At 36.7% G+C, this 18,051-nt stretch overlaps 1 protein-coding gene across 8 annotated transcripts in view; it reads left to right on the top strand.

The window, feature by feature from the left end:
* Positions 1-18,051, top strand: part of LOC110676235 (LIM and SH3 domain protein Lasp) — a 189,252-nt gene that overhangs the window by 74,577 nt on the left and 96,624 nt on the right. For all 8 annotated transcript variants that reach the window (XM_021843307.1, XM_021843303.1, XM_021843306.1 and 5 more), the window contains one exon: positions 9,122-9,216. In XM_021843307.1, coding sequence (XP_021698999.1) covers positions 9,122-9,216 — 95 coding nt within the window. The remainder of the gene's footprint in view (positions 1-9,121; positions 9,217-18,051) is intronic.

Below are 18,051 nucleotides of genomic sequence, written 5' to 3'. Positions count from 1 at the left end.
GCCCAGTCAAAAAATGGTTTGGCGTTATTAATTTCCGCTGACTTTCTAATACTAGCATCTCTAGCCATTCGCTTAATATTGCCACCGATACCATCACATGGACCTTTTTTATGTAAGGTTGGGAAAAAGTGCCATTCTGCTCTAATTTTAAAATCATTTTCATGGTTGCATACATTTTTACAGCATGCTTTGTTCTTAATACTACAAAGAAACGAAAATCTTCTGGTGGTAGCAACCAAAGGCAATCTTCCCGGTTGAAAAAATAGATAGTTTCAAGATAAAATGTAAGTTATGTACTGAATAATTGAATAAATAAAATTAAAGAAAAATATAAAAAGAATCTTATTTGTTCCATAGAAAAGAAAGAATCCCTTGGAATGGAAAACAAACAGTTTTTTCAGCTTTGCTTAACGGTGTAATGTTTCATGAAAAATATAATCCAATCCGACTTCATTAAAACCAATCCCATATCGTTTCTTTCAGATCTTTTAGAAAATTTGCAATTGCTTTGTTAAAAAAACCTTGTTTTTCTGATGCTTCGATTGAAATATGGGTTTTCAAAGAAAAGGCTAATATGGTCATTTTTCACAAAATTGACCATAACTCAGGAACAAAAAAAAGTACATCCTAAAAGTTACTAGAATTGAAGTTTATAAAGTTTCCTTCTCAAAAATATTTTAATAAAAATTTTCCGCGAGTTCGGGCATAGATTTTCCAGCTTTTCTTTATGAATTTCCCTAACGGTGGAAAATTTTGTGGAAAACTTTTTCTAGTTCATATTTTTTTTTATTTCTGAGAAAATTTGCTTAAATATTCATATAAAAACTTTGTTTCTACAATGTTTCGTTCTTGAGTTATGATTTTTCAAAGAAAAGTCTTATATGGCACATCTGGACATTTTTCACAAAATTGGCCATATCTCAAAAACGAATAAAAAGTGCATTCCAAAAATTTCAGTGATTAAAGCTTATAAAATTACCTTCTCAAAAATATTTTTTTGAAAATTTTCCACGAGTTCGGGCATAGTTTTTCCGGCTTTTCTTTACGAATTTTCCCAACGGCGAAAAATTTTGTGGAAAACTTTTTCCAGTTCATATTTTTTTTTGATTTTTGAGAAAGTTTGCTTAAATTTTCATATAAAAACTTTGTTTCTACGATGCTTCGTTCAAAGTTATGATTTTTCGAAGTAAGTAGTGTCAAGGGAAAACAAAAAATTTCCACCTGAGTTTTCCGGAAACATAGGCGACCCTGATTTTTTCTCAATTTTTTTTTATTCATATATCCATGAGCCCTGCCTGTGGAAAAAATTTCATGAAAATCTGAGACCCTTCGGCCCAAACCCGTACGGTAATAAAAAAAATCCCCAACAGCAAAGGTCGCCCAAGGAGAAAATCGTAATTGTGTCTCCAGTGAACCTCGAACGTGAAAAGAACAGAAGCTAATTCACAACAAGTCGCTTTGGAGATCTCAGGGCGCATGGATTCAAAACGATATACCCTAAGGACGTGCGTACAATGAGTAAATTGGACTTGCCGAAGCAATCGATGCGGTATTCTGAGTTGTCGAGAGCATTCCCGTACTTGAAGGGCTTCCTGTTGAAGATTACGAAAACGCGCAGCCTCATCGGAATGATAACGCTCACATAACTTCAACTCTCAAATTGAGAGATGGGCAGCCAGGAGAGCCGATTGCAGCTGAATCACGATTGGGCTGGACGATTTACGGCTCTAACCAAGAGAGGGCTGTGAACAAAGTCCACAGTTTTCATATTTGCGAGTACCGGGACAACGATCAGACTCTTCACGACCTTGTTGAGCAGTATTTCACTGTTGACAGCCTGGGAACAATGGAAGCCACGTGTCTGGAGTCAGCGGAAATCCAACGAGCTAAACGGATATTGCAGGAAACCACCAAGCGCATCGGACAGCGATTCGAAACGGGACTTCTGTGGAAGTACGACTGTTTCGAATTTCCGGACAGCTATCAAATGGCCGTTCGTCGGTTCCAATGTCTGGAGAGGCGAATGCAGAATGACATGGTGGTTGGAGAGAGTGTAAAGAGACAGATGTCCGAATATCAGATGAAAGGGTACATCCACAAAGCGCCGCAGAAGGAGCTCGACGATTTGGATCCAAGACGTACGTGGTATCTGCCTTTAGGTGTTATCATAAACCCTATGAAACCGTCGAAGATTCGCATTTCCTGTGATGCAGCGGCGAAGGAAGATGGCATCTCTCTCAACAGTATGTTGTTAAAAGGCCCGGATTTTCTCAGGACATTGCCCAAACAACCAGAATGTACATATATCAAAATCATCTTTTGCGGTATGCGATGCTTATATGCGCAAAGATTCCGTATAAGATGTTGCCAAAAGGCCTTATGCGTACAAAAGTGGAGGCGATATATGTGCATAATTTATATGATGAAAATTGACACACAATGCGAGTGTACAGATTTCATTATAAATTAATCTGTAACCTCATACGACTTAGTTTATGATAACAAAGTTGATTTGACAGCTGCTACGGATTGATCCGACTTCCTTTGTATGTTTATACGGAATGAAACAAAATGCACTGATAAACTCAGAAAATAGCGTTCTATGCGAGGAAATTCATCAACAAAACGATTTCATTCACCATGTTGTGCGGTTGTGATGTAATTCGCACAAGTAAACGACTTCTTACGTAAATTGTTATACGACTTCTGGTTGTCTGGGTGCTGGACGTTCTCTTTGGATTTCGAGAAAAGTGAATTGCTCTGTGCGCGGATTTAAAAGAGATGTTCCACCAGATAGAGATTCGAAAGGAAGATCAAAATGCGCAACGGCTGCTCTGGCGCGAGGATCCAACTCAGAAACCTGAAATATATTTGATGGATGTCGCAACCTTTGGCGCAACGTGTTCGCCTTGGTCGGCATGATTCGTTAGCAATAGGAACGCGGAGGAGCTTTCGTTAAAGTTTCTTGCCGCAGCTGACGCCATGATCAGGAAACATTATGGGGACGATTATTTGAACAGTTCCGATAACATGGAGGAAGCTGTGAAGCTGGCAAAGGAAGCTAAGCATGTCCACTCCCTCGGTGGATTTCATTTAGGGGCAGTCCTGACACGGGTCGGGGAGAATGACCCAACAGCTGAGAAGTGTCTTCAGCTAGACAAGACAAGTTCTACTGAACGTGTGCTCGGGATGTCTTGGAAGCCAGACGAAGATATTTTCACATTCTCTACTAAGGACTGTTCATTAAAGAAAGTGGACACCTGATTGTTAACATTTTGGTGTGAAAATTCCAAGTAAAAAATCAAATTTTGTTTCAGTGTGTACTCATGTGTTTATTTTGACAGCAGAAGAAAGTTGACATCAAACAGTTGTAAATTCCAAGCGATAGGTCGGTTTAACATGGAGACACGCAGATTTATTCTGCACAAATGGTGTTCAAAAAAGCTGTCGTTCCGAGATTTGGCTTAAATCGCGAAGTGTCCAAATTCCAATTTTTCAACACTTTATCAAAAACAGATGCTTATGACGACGTGCAATACATCCGAACAGAAAAATTTGTGAAAAAAGTTTTTTATGGCAAGCAATTTGCTCCTGCGGTGTGAAAAGTACTACATTTTTCACAACGGGTTCAATCAACGGCGAAAATTACAGAGCTGAATGCATTTAAAAACGTCTTCTGCCCATCTACCGAAAGTATAACAAGCCTCCATTGTTTTGGCCAGGCCTGGCATCGACTCACTATGCTTCAGCTACTTTGGAGATGACCAAGAAAGAAAAAGTCGAATTTGTTGAAACTTGGCAGATTTTACCGAATTGCCCTTAACTACGCCCCATTTGGAAATATTGGGCAATAATCAAACAACATCTTAAGAAGGGTGGAAGATAAGCAAGTTCCATTCAAGAAAATGTGGTAAGCAACACAAAGAAAAGTTACGAAGAAAGTTGTGCAGAATCCGATGGGAGGCATCAAGAGAAAAGTCAGAGCATTATCCAGGAATGCTCAATAAATGTTCAAAATTATGTGAATTCGGTCGAGATTACTTTGATTTTCATGTATTTCAAGAGAACTCATGAATTTGTTCGAAAATAAACAGTTTACTTTAAAAAATACGTGTCCACTTTCTTAAATGAACAGTCCTTATATCAGGAATGGATATTAAGCTACCGACCAAACGACAGGCGCTTCGTGTAGTCATGAGCCCTTTTAATCCCGCAGGACTATTATCGTTTTTTTTATCCACGGCAAAATATTGATACAAGATTTGTGGCGAGCCAAGACGGACTGGGATTAGCCGATTCCGGAAAAGCTGCGTGGAAAATGGTTGTTGAGGTGGATTGAATTGTTTAACGACATGGAGCAAGTTTGCATTCCGCGCTGTTACTTCCCTTACCATTCGATTAACGACATTTCATCACTGCAACTGCATGTCTACGTTGACGCAAGTGAAGAAGCATACGTCTGCGTTGGATACCTGCAAGCGTTGTTTCCTGACGGAATACGAGTAGCGTTGGTGGGAGGAAAATCAAAAGTTGCTCCGCTCAAGGCCCAGTCTATACCACGACTGGAACTAATGGCCGCTGTTATCGGTGTCCGCTTCTCTCAGACTGTACTTAATGGACATTCTTTGGATATACAGAAGATTTTTTTCTGGAGAGATTCAAAGACGGTACTTGCCTGGATCAACTCAGATCATCGCAACTATAAGCAGTGCGTTGCTTGCAGGTTGGGTGAGATTTTATCCAGATCAAAACCTGAACAGTGGCACTGGATATCTACAAAGATAAACGTGGTGGATAAGGCGACCAAGTGGGGGAAAGGCCCCCATCAATCTCCGAGAAGCCGGTGGTTTCAGGGAGAAGAAGATCTGTATCTGTATCTGCCTGAAGACCAATGGAAACCAAGCACACACTCGTCCCACGAGAATACCGAAGAAGAACTACGGACGTGCATGGTGCATCACAAAGCGTTGATTCCACAACTCGTGAAATGGGAGCGTTTTTCGAGCTGGACGCGTTTGATACGAGCAGTAGGATTTGTTCAACGATACTCGCTGAACTTGCAACGAAGGGTGACCAATCGATCTTGTTTGACCGGACCACTTTCACAAAAAGAGCTGAGCAAGGTTGAGGCCACAATCTACCGTTGGATCCAGAGAAAGAACTATGCAGACGAATTGGTGACATAACATGAGTAAGCAGTTAAGCGAGCAACAGCGGCTAGAGAAAAGCAGCACAATCCGCAAGTTGTCGCCATTTTTAGAATAGTATGGGATCGCTGCTGCAACATTTGTCACATACGACACTAAATTTCCTACCATTCTGCCAAAGGAGCATCCAGGGACGCGACTGCTTATCGATTGGTATCACTGGAGGTACCTTCACGCAAAAGGGGAAACCATCGTTAATGAGATAAGACAACGCTTTCACATCTCTCAGCTCAGGTCGCTTGTACGCAAGGTAGCCAATGATTGTACAATGTGCAAGATAAAGAAGCCTGTACCACTGTACCAGGTGTACCCCGAATAGCAGCGCCTCCAGCAGCCAGACTTCAAGCCTATGTACGACCATTTTCGTATGTAGGCGTAGATTACTTTGGACCGATCGCAGTGAGAATACACCGTAGCACTGTCAAACGTTGGGTCGCGCTGCTTACGTGCATGACTACTCGAGCAGTACACCTTGAGATCGTCCACACACTCTCCGCTGAGTCTTGTGAGATGGCGATCAGGCGTTTCATCGGACGCATGGGAGCGCCTGTAGAGATACGAAGTGATAGGGGCACGAACTTCATGGGATCAAGCAAGGATTTGAATCTCGAGATGAATAAAATTGATGGTCAGCTAGCGAAAACGTTTACCAACGCTAATACGAAGTGCTTGTTCAACCTTCCGGGACCGCTCCACATGGGTGGGGTTTGGGAACGCCTTGTGCGTTCGGTGAAAACTGCACTTGCGGCGATGCACACCTCGCGTTTACCGAACGAAGAAACGCTGCCGACGGACTTAGTGGAAGCTGAGAGTGTCGTGAATTCGAGACCATTAACGAATATTCCTTTGGAAACGGCACAGCAGGAAGCGCTAACGCCGAACCATTTCCTTCTCCTCAGCTCTAGCGGTAAAACACATACTCCAAAGACGTTGCTGAACCCGAATCAAGCTAGCCGTAGTGACTGGAATCAATGCCGGACTATGGTAGACCAGTTCTGGCGGCGATGGGTACGAGAGTATCTCCCGACTATCGCCCGTCGTACTGAATGGTTCGAAAAGGTGAAACTATTCGAGGTTGGAGATTTGGTCTTCATCATAGAGAAGACACGGAATGGATGGATACGGAGACGAGTCGCCAAGATTGTCGTACACAGCTAAAAATGTGTTGTAAATTTAAGTTTATTTTCATGTACATATTTGGAGCATCAAAATAAACGTAAATTTCAACGACCAATCCATTATTTTTCAATTGAATTCACTTTAAATTTACACAATTATGTAATATTCAACCATTTTTAGTTGAATATTAAATGTATATTCATTCAAATTTACATAATGCTGTAATAACACACGTATTTGATTTATTTTTACAGTAGACTTCAGTTTACATCACATTGAAAATTAAATATGTTTTTCTGTGTACGTGACGGGCGAGTACGTGATGCGGTAGTGCAGACTGTTAACGGAATGGTTCATAGACCAGTCGCAAAGTTGGCGCGGTTGGAAAAGCTGTAGGTAAAGCTGGATCGGAGATCCCTGACCAGCCTTACGGGACGCGGAACTGTTATGGTAATTCGCACCAACCCCTTGCGACCAATAGTACCGTTCCATACCCCTCTAATGAAGACTGCGAATGACAGAGAGCCTGACAGCTATAGTCTGTCATAGTAGGAGACGTAGACGATAACGTCAATTGCATTGATAAGCAGAAAGACTGATATCTAGATGTGTAGAAGTTAGTTGATTATTAACTGTGGGAGTTTGATTATTATTAGAATTATATCGTCTTAAACCTATAATTATTGTAAGTAATTAAGCAAAAACGATGATTTTTTTAGTAATCCCTATCCCAAATTGCTTTGGCAGGTGTATTAACGGCAGAATACCTGTTAGGCCGCAAACTAGATGATTAGTGTAGAATATGATTGCAACAGTAAGTAGTAGCTATTCTTTGTGTTATTCTTTGGCTACATAGAGTTTGTACATTTAACTATATAGTTCGCAAGATCAAAAAGTTCGCAAAATCACGATTATTTGGATTGTTGGGGCAGCGTGACAACTAGGGTGACCAATGTAAAATTTGTATGGTATGATTGAAATGAAGTAAAGTAATGAAATAATGAAATACATAGTTTACAGCTCTGAATTACATCCCAAACCGTGGTGTTTCGTGCTAAGATCCCCAAAAGTTTCCCACAACATGGATAATTGAACTGAAGTTAATATATCAAAATATAGTAGTTTTATTGCATTTTTGATGTACAAGTAAACGAAGCATAACAGCTTTCACAAACACTTGGAAAATGAATATTTACTGCAGGTCAGTACGAATATCCGCCGTTGTGAAACATTTCATATTTGATACGACGAATAATAACACTGCTCATTTTCTGAACATATGGATCACTACCATGTAGCAAAGTTGATTGTATGCTATTCTTGAAAAGCTTTATAACACAAATTCAATGAAACCTGGAATGAAACCAGTAATTCTTCAAACCTACGCTCACCCAATCATAAGAATTAAAAGGGCCCATACTGGAGACAGTGTTGGAGAGCAAATTTCAAGTATCTCGTCAAACTTGTAAGCATGTAATTGAAACTGTAAGTAGTTTTTAAAAGAAGTTGAACCCACAATATGTGAGAAAGACCGAATAACTCGTACCTAGCATACCATATTTTGGTATCATACCTGAATTCGGTATTGCTCAGTAGTTCAGCTATTATTACGATATTATTATGGTATTGCAAAAAAAAAAATGTTTAAAACAATTAAAAATACCTCGGTATTTGTATTCGTATTCGGTATTGAGGTATTCGGTAGCTATTGAGGACTGCTTTAGGTACTGAACTACTATTGAAAAAAATCATTCCTATATGAAAATTCATCATGCACTTAAGGCCTTGCAATACCTAATCTAACTATCACTTTTTATTGTCAAAAATTGTATTTTCGTTGATAAGAACCATGATTCTATTAAAAAAATACTCCATTTAAAAGTGGCTAGTTGAGGAAAGTAAGCTGTTTGGACGATAAACGATAGATATCTTGATACAACCTTAGCATTTTTCAGGAAAATACGCCAACTGAAAACATTTGTTAAATATATCAATCAAAAACGATAAGCTTCTATCTGGAATTTTCTTGATAAGCATTTAAAAAAAAATCATCATCACCAGGGACTTTATTTTTTGTAATTTTTATAACTGCTCTAACTTCTTCCAAATCAGTACTCGTAAATTTAAAGAATTATACTTTTACGATTAGCTGGTCCTGTAACATCAGTGAACACACAAGATTCGCCTACGGGTTTTCAGCAACAATAGACTAACAGTGTAGCACTACTAGACCACACACAGATTGTTATGTTAATAACTGTTTTTCTTTTCACTTCACTTTATACATAAATATCATTATCGCTGCTGATTGATTTGATAGGAATGTGTGTAGTCCAATTTCCAGTGGTGAGTTATGAATCAGTTTGCACTATATGCTTAAAAACTTGAACTATCATAAATATTTAGTTCCACGTATGATACAATAACTGTAACACTGTATGTTTGATCAGCATAATTAATTGTATAGCTAATTTGCATTGTACCTTTGATAGAAAACAGACCAGGATCCAGTAGAATAATAAAGCCACAAAATAGAAGAGCATACTGCACCCGATCGACTTGTTCGAAGAACATATACGCTAATCGTCAAAACAATTAATGATAATACGTTTAAGAGTCTCACTGGTGGATTCCAATCGACCTTATCATCGCTAAATAGGCGCGCGATTTGTTTGTCAGTCGTTAATCCCGTACCCATCAAAACTATTATCACCTTTGCACCGTGCTAATCGACGACTTGTGTGTGTGATCGATCGTTACTAACCGCCCTTTTTTTTATTTTCCTCTGCTTTCAGACATGGCACAAAACATGTTTTCGATGTCACGAGTGCGGAATGACACTGAACATGAAAACATACAAAGGTTTCAACAAACTTCCATACTGCGAAGCGTAAGTATATCCCAGATGTATTGCTTGACCTCCCATGAGCTGTATTAGTAAAAGGCGAAAAACATGACCATCTATGGTCCGAATTTCAAGACGTAAATGTGGCTCACCAAAAGTTTCCACAAACATAGAGATAAGGCATCGTGTAAAACGTTTATCAAATGGTTGCCATTCATACAACATTTTTGAGCTTTCCGCAGAAAAAGTGTGACAAACAGGTAAAAGGGGTGCAAATTATTCAGGCATAGTGTCACTTTTTGTGTACCAAGTCAAAGCAGCTTCAAAAGGTTTGCTTGACCGAGTTGTACTTTATCAATGACCATAATGGTCGGCGTTAAGTCAGAGAGAACCAAGTACAAAACTCGGAATAAGAGATGGTTTTTAAAATTGAACGTTGATGGTTATTTTCCTCTTAATTGCGAGATATACAATACAAATTTAGTGAACCAATGGCTTTTAGGCATGTAATCCGCCAAAAACATTATATTAAAGGTTTGAACAATGTTTTTGATGATTATAACTTCACATTACATTGTATAAAAGTAATACAAAGATGTTTGGAAATATTGAACATTTTTTTTCTAAAGTTCAAAAATTGTTAAATGTCTGCTCATTTTTCACAAAATAGGAAAAATGTCCGTTGGTTCACTCTTACTTAACGCCGACCAGTTGATACTAGCTCAAGTTCACTAGCTGAGATGATGACATTGATAATTTTCGTATTTAAAATGCAGGTGTTGCAACAATCGCACAGTATGTCTCAATGTCAATGATGAACAACTGTGTCAAAAAAATAATAGAATGCAAAACAGCGAATACCTTTTGAAACTATTTACCGCCCTGCCGGTCTACTGAATGGTAGATCCATGTGATCGATATACGCGACGTGGGTTGCCGGTTCAAACGTTGACGGTTCGGTTAGACTTTGATCACCCAGAATTGTGCTGATCTGTGCGAAATGGTGTGTGTTTGTTTTGTTTGCACATTTGCATATAATGATCGAATGAGGCACATCGTAGAGTTCGAGTAGGTTAGCTAGCAGCGTTCCCGCTATATGAATGGGTGACCGATTTGCTATGACTTCAACTGTGACACGGTATTTGTTAAGTAGGATGACTGTAGTAAATGACTCATAATGGTACACCTGGATCGTTGGTAATGCGAAGCTTATGGGTAAACATCAAAAGTGGTTCCGCATTTTTAGTAATCAGTTATGGCTCGCTCTTTTTTAACTTCATTCTTCTTCTTATTCTCCTTCTTGGCATTTCGTCCTCACTGGGACCGAGCCTGCTTTTCAACTTAGTGTTCTTATGAGCACTTCCACAGTTATTAACCGAGAACTTTCTTTGTCAAAGTTACCATTTTCACATTCGTATATCGTTTGGCAGGTACGATGACACTCTATGCTCAGGGAAGTCAAGGAAATTTCCATTACGAAAATATACTGGACCGACCGGGAATCGAACCCAGACACCTTCAGCATGGCTTTGCTTTGTAGCCGCGGGCTCTAACCACTCGGCTAAGGAAGGCCGAGCATTAACATGACTAAAAAAACATGAAGTAGATGCCTATAGTAGCAATTATCAGTAATTCCTTTCATCAATAGTAAATTATTACCCATTTTACGAATCAATTTTACACGGATCTTTTAAATGTTTAATCAATCATATTAACATGAATCATAGCTAGAAATTTAGATTACCGATTCCTACCGTACACAAGCATATCAAAGCACGTTAATTCAAAGTTGTTGAAGAATTAGATTTCCGTTTCCTGCAACCTTCTTTCAAACATATGTTCGTATTTTTTAACCAAATTTCACATGAAAAAAGTATTGTGGGGTGTTTGATCATTTGATTGTTTATTTGTTTGTTTGTTTATTCTACGTCTTCAATTTTTATTGCACGTACTGAAACTTATTTTAATGTATTATCCTATTTGTAAACGTCATCTCGGTAATATTAAAATCGAATTTATCACAAACTTCGTTGAAGTATCGACAACCAGAATGAAGAGGGTTATGATGTTATGAGGTTGTGTTAAAAGCTACTGGGGTGCAAACGATACAATAAGGGTTAGGGTGCGACTTATTTTTCAAAAGTTTTCAAAACTAAAAATTCGCGTGCTCTTCTGAATTTAAAACATATAAAAACTTAAAAATTTGAGCCAAAAATATTAACATTTAGAGGTGGTGCAAGCGACTTGAAGGTGAATTTTCAAGTTATAAATAATGACCTTCAGTGAAGTATGCATAACTGTTTTAGTTAAAAGTAGTTTACTCCAATTTGTTTCCTCATTTTACTAAAAAATTAATCTTTGATTGACCATAACCTCATAAATACTTAATCGATTTCAAATCTTTTGAAATGTTTGAAGCAAATTTAGTTGTTTCCAAACTGTTCATACAACACATTTTACTTGAAACATGTTTTGACCTAGTTATTCAATAAAAACTGCAAAAAACGTGATTTGTTTTAAAGAAAAATAAGAGTTTTTTCAAATTTTTGCCGGTTAAACAATCTCTAAAGCTGAAACAGGGTTTTCTCATTTGTAAAACCTTTGGAAAGGGCTTTGCAACAATTTTAAAGTAATTTTGAAACACATATTTTTACACATGTTAAAAAATATATGCACCTTTCACCTCGTAATCAAAACAAACTTTATAAACTAAAGTTTCATAAAAAAATGCAATTTCCGACGAAAAAAACAATAATCCAAAGAAGTTTGTTTTTTTTTATTAAAAAGTCATGTTTTTGGGTAGTTTTTGATGAATAACTAAGTCAAATCCATATTTTAGAGAAATGTGTTGTATGAACAGTTTCAAAACAACTTAATTTTCTCAAAAAACATGTAGAAAGATTTGGAATCGATTGAGTATTTATGAAGTTATGGCCAAACAAAGATGAAATTTTTAGTGAAATGAGGAAACTTTTGGGAAAAAAAACTATTTTTTTCGATTTTAGACAATTTTGGTGTTGTACAAAGTTTTTATTCATTTAATTCTGAAGATCATGGTGCTTTTCCGGTGAATTTCTGTCACTATAACGAACACTTCGGAACCCTTGACGAATAAAGAGCTGAAGGACTCATTCATATTGGTTCACTGGACATCTCTCACGCCAACTTATTATTATTATTATTATTATTATTAATCATTTATTACGCAACTTAAGGCATCTGCCTTTTTAAATGTTACATTGATGCAGAAATATTGATGGTACATAGCTGAACACAATTTACAAATAACAAATGATACGATTAAAAACTGTTTTTCAAAAATTATTACTATTAAAGTGCTCAATACATTCCCTCCTAAACGCAGCTTCTGATGTTTGAAGTGTTAAACTATTAGGTAATGAGTTCCAAATTGCAACGCCTCTGATAAAGAATGAATTTCCGCGTTTGGCGGTACGATAACGTGGTATAGAGAATTTCCGACAACGAATGCTCCGCAAAGGTCTCAATTTGCTTAATAAATAGTGAGGCTCTTGAGATTTAAGAATCTGATAGATTAGCAAACAACATCTCATTTTCCCAAAATTTTTAAACGGACATCCTATTAATTTTGCTTGTAGATGCGAAACATGTTGAAACCTTGTCAAGTTGAAGACAAATCGAACGCATGAATTTAAAGCAACTTTCAACTTGTTATAAGACACAGACGAAGCTTGTGTTAATAAAAAATCACACGAAATAAAATGAGGAAGAATTAACGCTTTGAATAATTTCAGTTTAGTTTCAGTGTGCAAAAAACTGGCACAAAGATGCAGTGTTCGAAGCTTGCCATATATTTTACCACACTACTCACTCAAGTAATAGTCCCATTCGCAATTTTCCTGGATTTTCACTCCCAAGCTAGATGCCGAGTTAACAAACGGCAAACTAGAACCATTCAATAATAAATTCGGTTTTCTGATGAGATTTGTATGTTCCGCTATAAAAATTGCATACGACTTATTGACGTTCAAAGACAATCGATTTGTTATTGACCACGTAAATATACGATCTAAGTCTTCATTTACACGTAACGTGATTTCAGAATCATTCAATTCGGAACAATCAAAGTATAGTTGTACATCATCAGCATACAAGTGAATTCTGCAATATTTCAGTACATTAGGCAAGTCGTTTATATACAACGAAAATAGAATTGGTCCTAAGACGGAGCCTTGAGGTACTCCTGAGCTAATTGGTGAAAACGTCGACATGCTACCGTTGCAACACACTGCTTGAGAACGATCCACCAGGTAAGAGTGGACAAGTTGAACAGCATTGTTCGAAAACCCAAAATTCAATGCAAGTTTCTTACATAGTCGACTATGCGAAACGGTATCAAACGCCTTAGAGAAATCTAGCAGTATTAAAACAACAGGCTTACCACCATCCATAATTATTCCTATATCGTCTAGAACCTTATGCATTGCAGTTTTGGTTCCATGGTTCGGTCGATATCCAGATTGAAAATCGTTCAGCAGTTTGTTTTCGAGAACATAGCTACATATTTGGTTTTTGATAATACGTTCAAAAGCTTTTGAAAGAACACTCAATATGCTTATAGGACGAAAATTTTCGATTGAATTACCAGTTGGTTTTTTCTTTATAGGAATAATTTTGGAATATTTCCATGAAGACGGAAATTTGTGTGTTCTGATGGTGTTATTGAACAAAAAGGTCACTTGATTTAAACACAAAGGCAAAATAATTTTCAAAAATCTAGGGGAAATGTTATCTAGACCAACAGCATGAGATGTAATTTCAAACAAAGCATTCACTACATCAACTTCACTGATTTCATTAAAATTGAAAGAACGCAGAGTTGAGTAAGGTACAAATGGACAATGATCATCTGGTTCTAAATAATTACTGACAAAATATTCATTAACATCATTTGCACTGTAATTATTAACGTCAGAAGTAGACGATTTTCCAATACCTATATTGTTTAATCGTTTCCACAAAAGTTTTGACGTGAGATCTGGATTAAGCTGGGTAGCATAATAACGTTCTTTAGACTTGTGCACTAGTTCCGTGACCTTATTACGTAATCTTTTGAACAAAGTGCGATGATTGTCATCATTAGAAATTTTCCATTGTCTATATGCTAAATCGCGATCGACTATAGCCTTGGCAATATCATTATTAAACCATGGGTTCATGTTGGTTTTTGAAGTAAACGTTTTTATTGGAACATATTGATCATGTAAATACAAAATTGATGAATTAAAAAAGTTTGCTAAAACGTCAGGATCATTTTGGGAATAGAAATACGCCCAGTCGCACATGTCAAACGCATTTCTTAGATCATCCACATTAATATTTTTATAATCACGATATTGAACTATGTTTGGTTGGACTGAACAGTTAAAATCTAATGAAACAAATAAAAGGTCATGATTTGAAAGGTTTTCACCGGTAGTAAAGGGCACTCCATTCACGATTAAATCATCGGCTCTGGTCACAATTTCTAGCGCATGAGAAACATCGACCTTGTTTTTTGCAACTTTAGCGGTTAAGTCACTCACTGATCGATTGCACTCCTCTCTTAGTTTTTCTATATCCATGGATAGATCTGCCTTCATGTTTTCCATTTGGGTGGTCAGTTGTTCTCCGAGCTTGTTGATATCCTCTTTCGTGTTTTGTCGGAGAGAGTTTAGTTGTGTCGTCATTAAATTTGCAAGCTCAGCTACGCTCATCTCTTTCGATGCGAGTGGACTTGCAGTGCGAGTGGAGTTACTGCGTAACTTGGCTCGCTTGGTAAGTTCATCATCAGACATTGTTGAACTGAATTGAACGCACAAACTGCTCGATAAACTTCTTGTGCCAATAGTGATGGAGATTGTTTTTGCTTTCTTCACTTTTGTTTTAAAACAAGTTTTTAACGTTCTAATAGAGTATTGATGGTGTAAATAGCACTACTACTACGCTCCACACTGCAAAGGCTTTCACTGCTGAAGTTTTGGTGTATTTTTGTGCAATTAAACACGGCAAAATTAATGTATTTGCTACTGCACAAACAGACTACGTGCACTCCATCTACCACTCACCGAAAAATGACAAAAACTTGTGACATATGAACAGCGTTCCATTGTACTCATATTCAATCAACTCTCTCTAACTCGATATATCAAACACTAAGGTTTTTCACGTCGGTCGAAAAACTGCGTAAAAAACACGTCAATTGAAAAAAAACCGCTTCGATTCAAAAACCATGCATGGAAAAAACAGAAAAATGAAATATCTTCTGTTATTTGCTACTGAATTCTTTCAGGAATTACACGCAGATTACCATTTGGCATTATTTCAGGAATATTTCCTAATAATTTCAGATTTTTTAGATATTCATTATTATTTTTCTGAAATTTAGCCAATTTAATAGATTTGGCAATGAACTTCTTCTCGGATTCTTTTCAATGTATCATATCCACGGATTTATCCAAAAGTCATCTAACGATAAGTTTGAGAAAACCCGTAAAGAGTTCTTTAGAGGTTTTCTTTCCTTTTTTATCTATTCTTGAAGGATTTTCTGGTTGAAATCATTGCTGAGCCCTGACCAAAAAAGATAACAAGAATATACAGGGAAGTCGTTGAATTTACTCCTAAGGAAATTCGTGCATTAAATACTGAAGGAAATAAAAACTGAATAGAGTAAGGTGGGGCAAAAGTTCGACCTTAGTGGTATAATCAAAGTTTCCAGGAAAACAATAGCAGTTGAAACAAAACAAATACCATACATTGAATCTTCAACGTATCGGCTATAATTTTGCTGAACAAACTTGTGTCAAAATATTTACTCATTTTTAGTTATAACAGTTTCAAAATTAATTGTCTTATTCGAACTTTTGCCCCACCGGTGGGGCAAGAGTTCGAATCTAGTGTGGGGCAAAAGTTCGCTGGCTAAAACACAAAATATCGATTCTTTTATGATAGGCATACTTTACACCAGCCGTAAACTTAAGTTTGACGAAAAATACACACTAAATTTTCATCAAAAAATTGCCCAAAACCGGGTTAATTGTAATATACTCAAAAATAGAAGTTTTTCACAAAACTATGTGGAAATGAAAAATTTTGGTGACAATTTTCACACGATCAGACAAATTTAACTGAATTTGAAGATAATATGTGGATTTTAGACAATTTTCAGATTTTTCCGTGATTTTATACATGGGTCGAACTTTTGCCCCGCTGATTCGAACTTTTGCCCCACTATGGGCCAAAAATTGTTTTCAAGCATCTATGCAAATACTAATACACCTCAAAGCAACCTTATGATAGGCCTAGAAACGCCCTTACATAAAATATTGAAAAAGATTTTATCTTCAATTGGTTCCATGCAACGAAAGTTTGACCCAAAATTACAATATTCACGTCGAAAAACAACAAATAGCCATAACTTTTCCAAATCTCAATCGATTTTTATGATATTTGGATTGAAAGTCTCTTACTTGAATAGCATTCGAATCACCATGACATTTTTAAGATTTGTTTTGAATTGAGCTGGAAATCTTAAAAAGAAACTCTTACCCCACTCGAACTTTTGCCCCACTTTACTCTACTTGTAGAATTATCTGAAAACAATCCAAACAATTCGTAAGTAATAGTCGAAAAAAAATCTTTAAAAAAAACCTTAGGAAAACATCCGGATATCTGAATTTTAAAACCTTATAGTAGATTCGTTAAGAACCCCCACGAGAAATTTCAGAAGGAATCGCTATGTTTTATGTTAATACTCATGAAAGACCTTTGGGGACCGTCCATAAATGACGTAGCGTTTTAGGGTGGAGGGGCAGTGTACGATTTTGTGACGAGCCATGTATTAAGTATAGGAAATTAGGCTACGATGAAGGAGGGGGTGTCAAAAATCTGCCGAAAAATGCTACATCATTTATGCATGTTCCCTTGGAGAAATTAAAGAATGTTTGGACAAACCCTGATGAGAAAACATTCAAAACTCATGATCTGAATGAATTCTTCCGTTATCAGTTTTTTTTCTCGCTAATCTGTTCGATTGGGCATACCTCAAGTAACATTGGTAGCTGAATAACAGGTTGTTATGCTGAAATGCTGTTTATACAGTGTCTTTTCATCTGAATAAACTGTTATTCAGCTACCATTGTTACTTGGGATAATATTTAAGATAGATTAAACAGTTTATTAAAAAGTTAATTTTTTGATAAAATAAATCAAAAACTAGAATTATTCAAAAACGATTTTTTTTTATTATTTTTCCGTTATTCAACTTTTTATTGTTAACAGAATGTTTATGTAAGAAATGAAAATTCTTCTAGAAACCATTTTATTTGAATACAAATTGATTTGGCCATGAACATACAAATCAATTTTATCGATCTTTGAACAACAAACACCACTATTGTATGTCAAAGATATGCACAATATAAGGTCATCCCAATTTTGTTTTGGAACTTCTTAACATTTTTGGGATTATTGAAATAATCCTTAGTATTTCTTGGAAAACATCTGCCTAGAGAAATGATGCGAGGTTGCTTTAGTGAATCTGTTGGTCGGATACTTGGAAGAATCCTGTAGCAATACTTCAAAAATGTTTGCAACAATTCTGGATGGAATTTTTGAAGTTATTCCCGAGGTTATTCTAAGACTAACTGGTACAAGATTATTTTAGCTTTGTTATATGTAGCAGGTTGGATTTTTTCAATAATTCCTGAAGAATGGATTTTTAAGCTAAAGCAAAATTGAATTTCTGCAGAACTATTTGAAATATTTTTCAATAGTCTATTCAGTGGTATTTTTATTCAGAAAATGAATGAATGAAATTTTTTTAGGAGAAATTCATGGAGTTGTTTATAACAGTTTCTCATA

This window comes from Aedes aegypti, chromosome 2 (assembly GCF_002204515.2).
Source record: "Aedes aegypti strain LVP_AGWG chromosome 2, AaegL5.0 Primary Assembly, whole genome shotgun sequence".
Lineage (NCBI taxonomy): Eukaryota > Metazoa > Arthropoda > Insecta > Diptera > Culicidae > Aedes > Aedes aegypti.
Note: the sequence above shows the minus strand (reverse complement) of the source record. Positions and strands in the feature narration are given on the sequence as shown.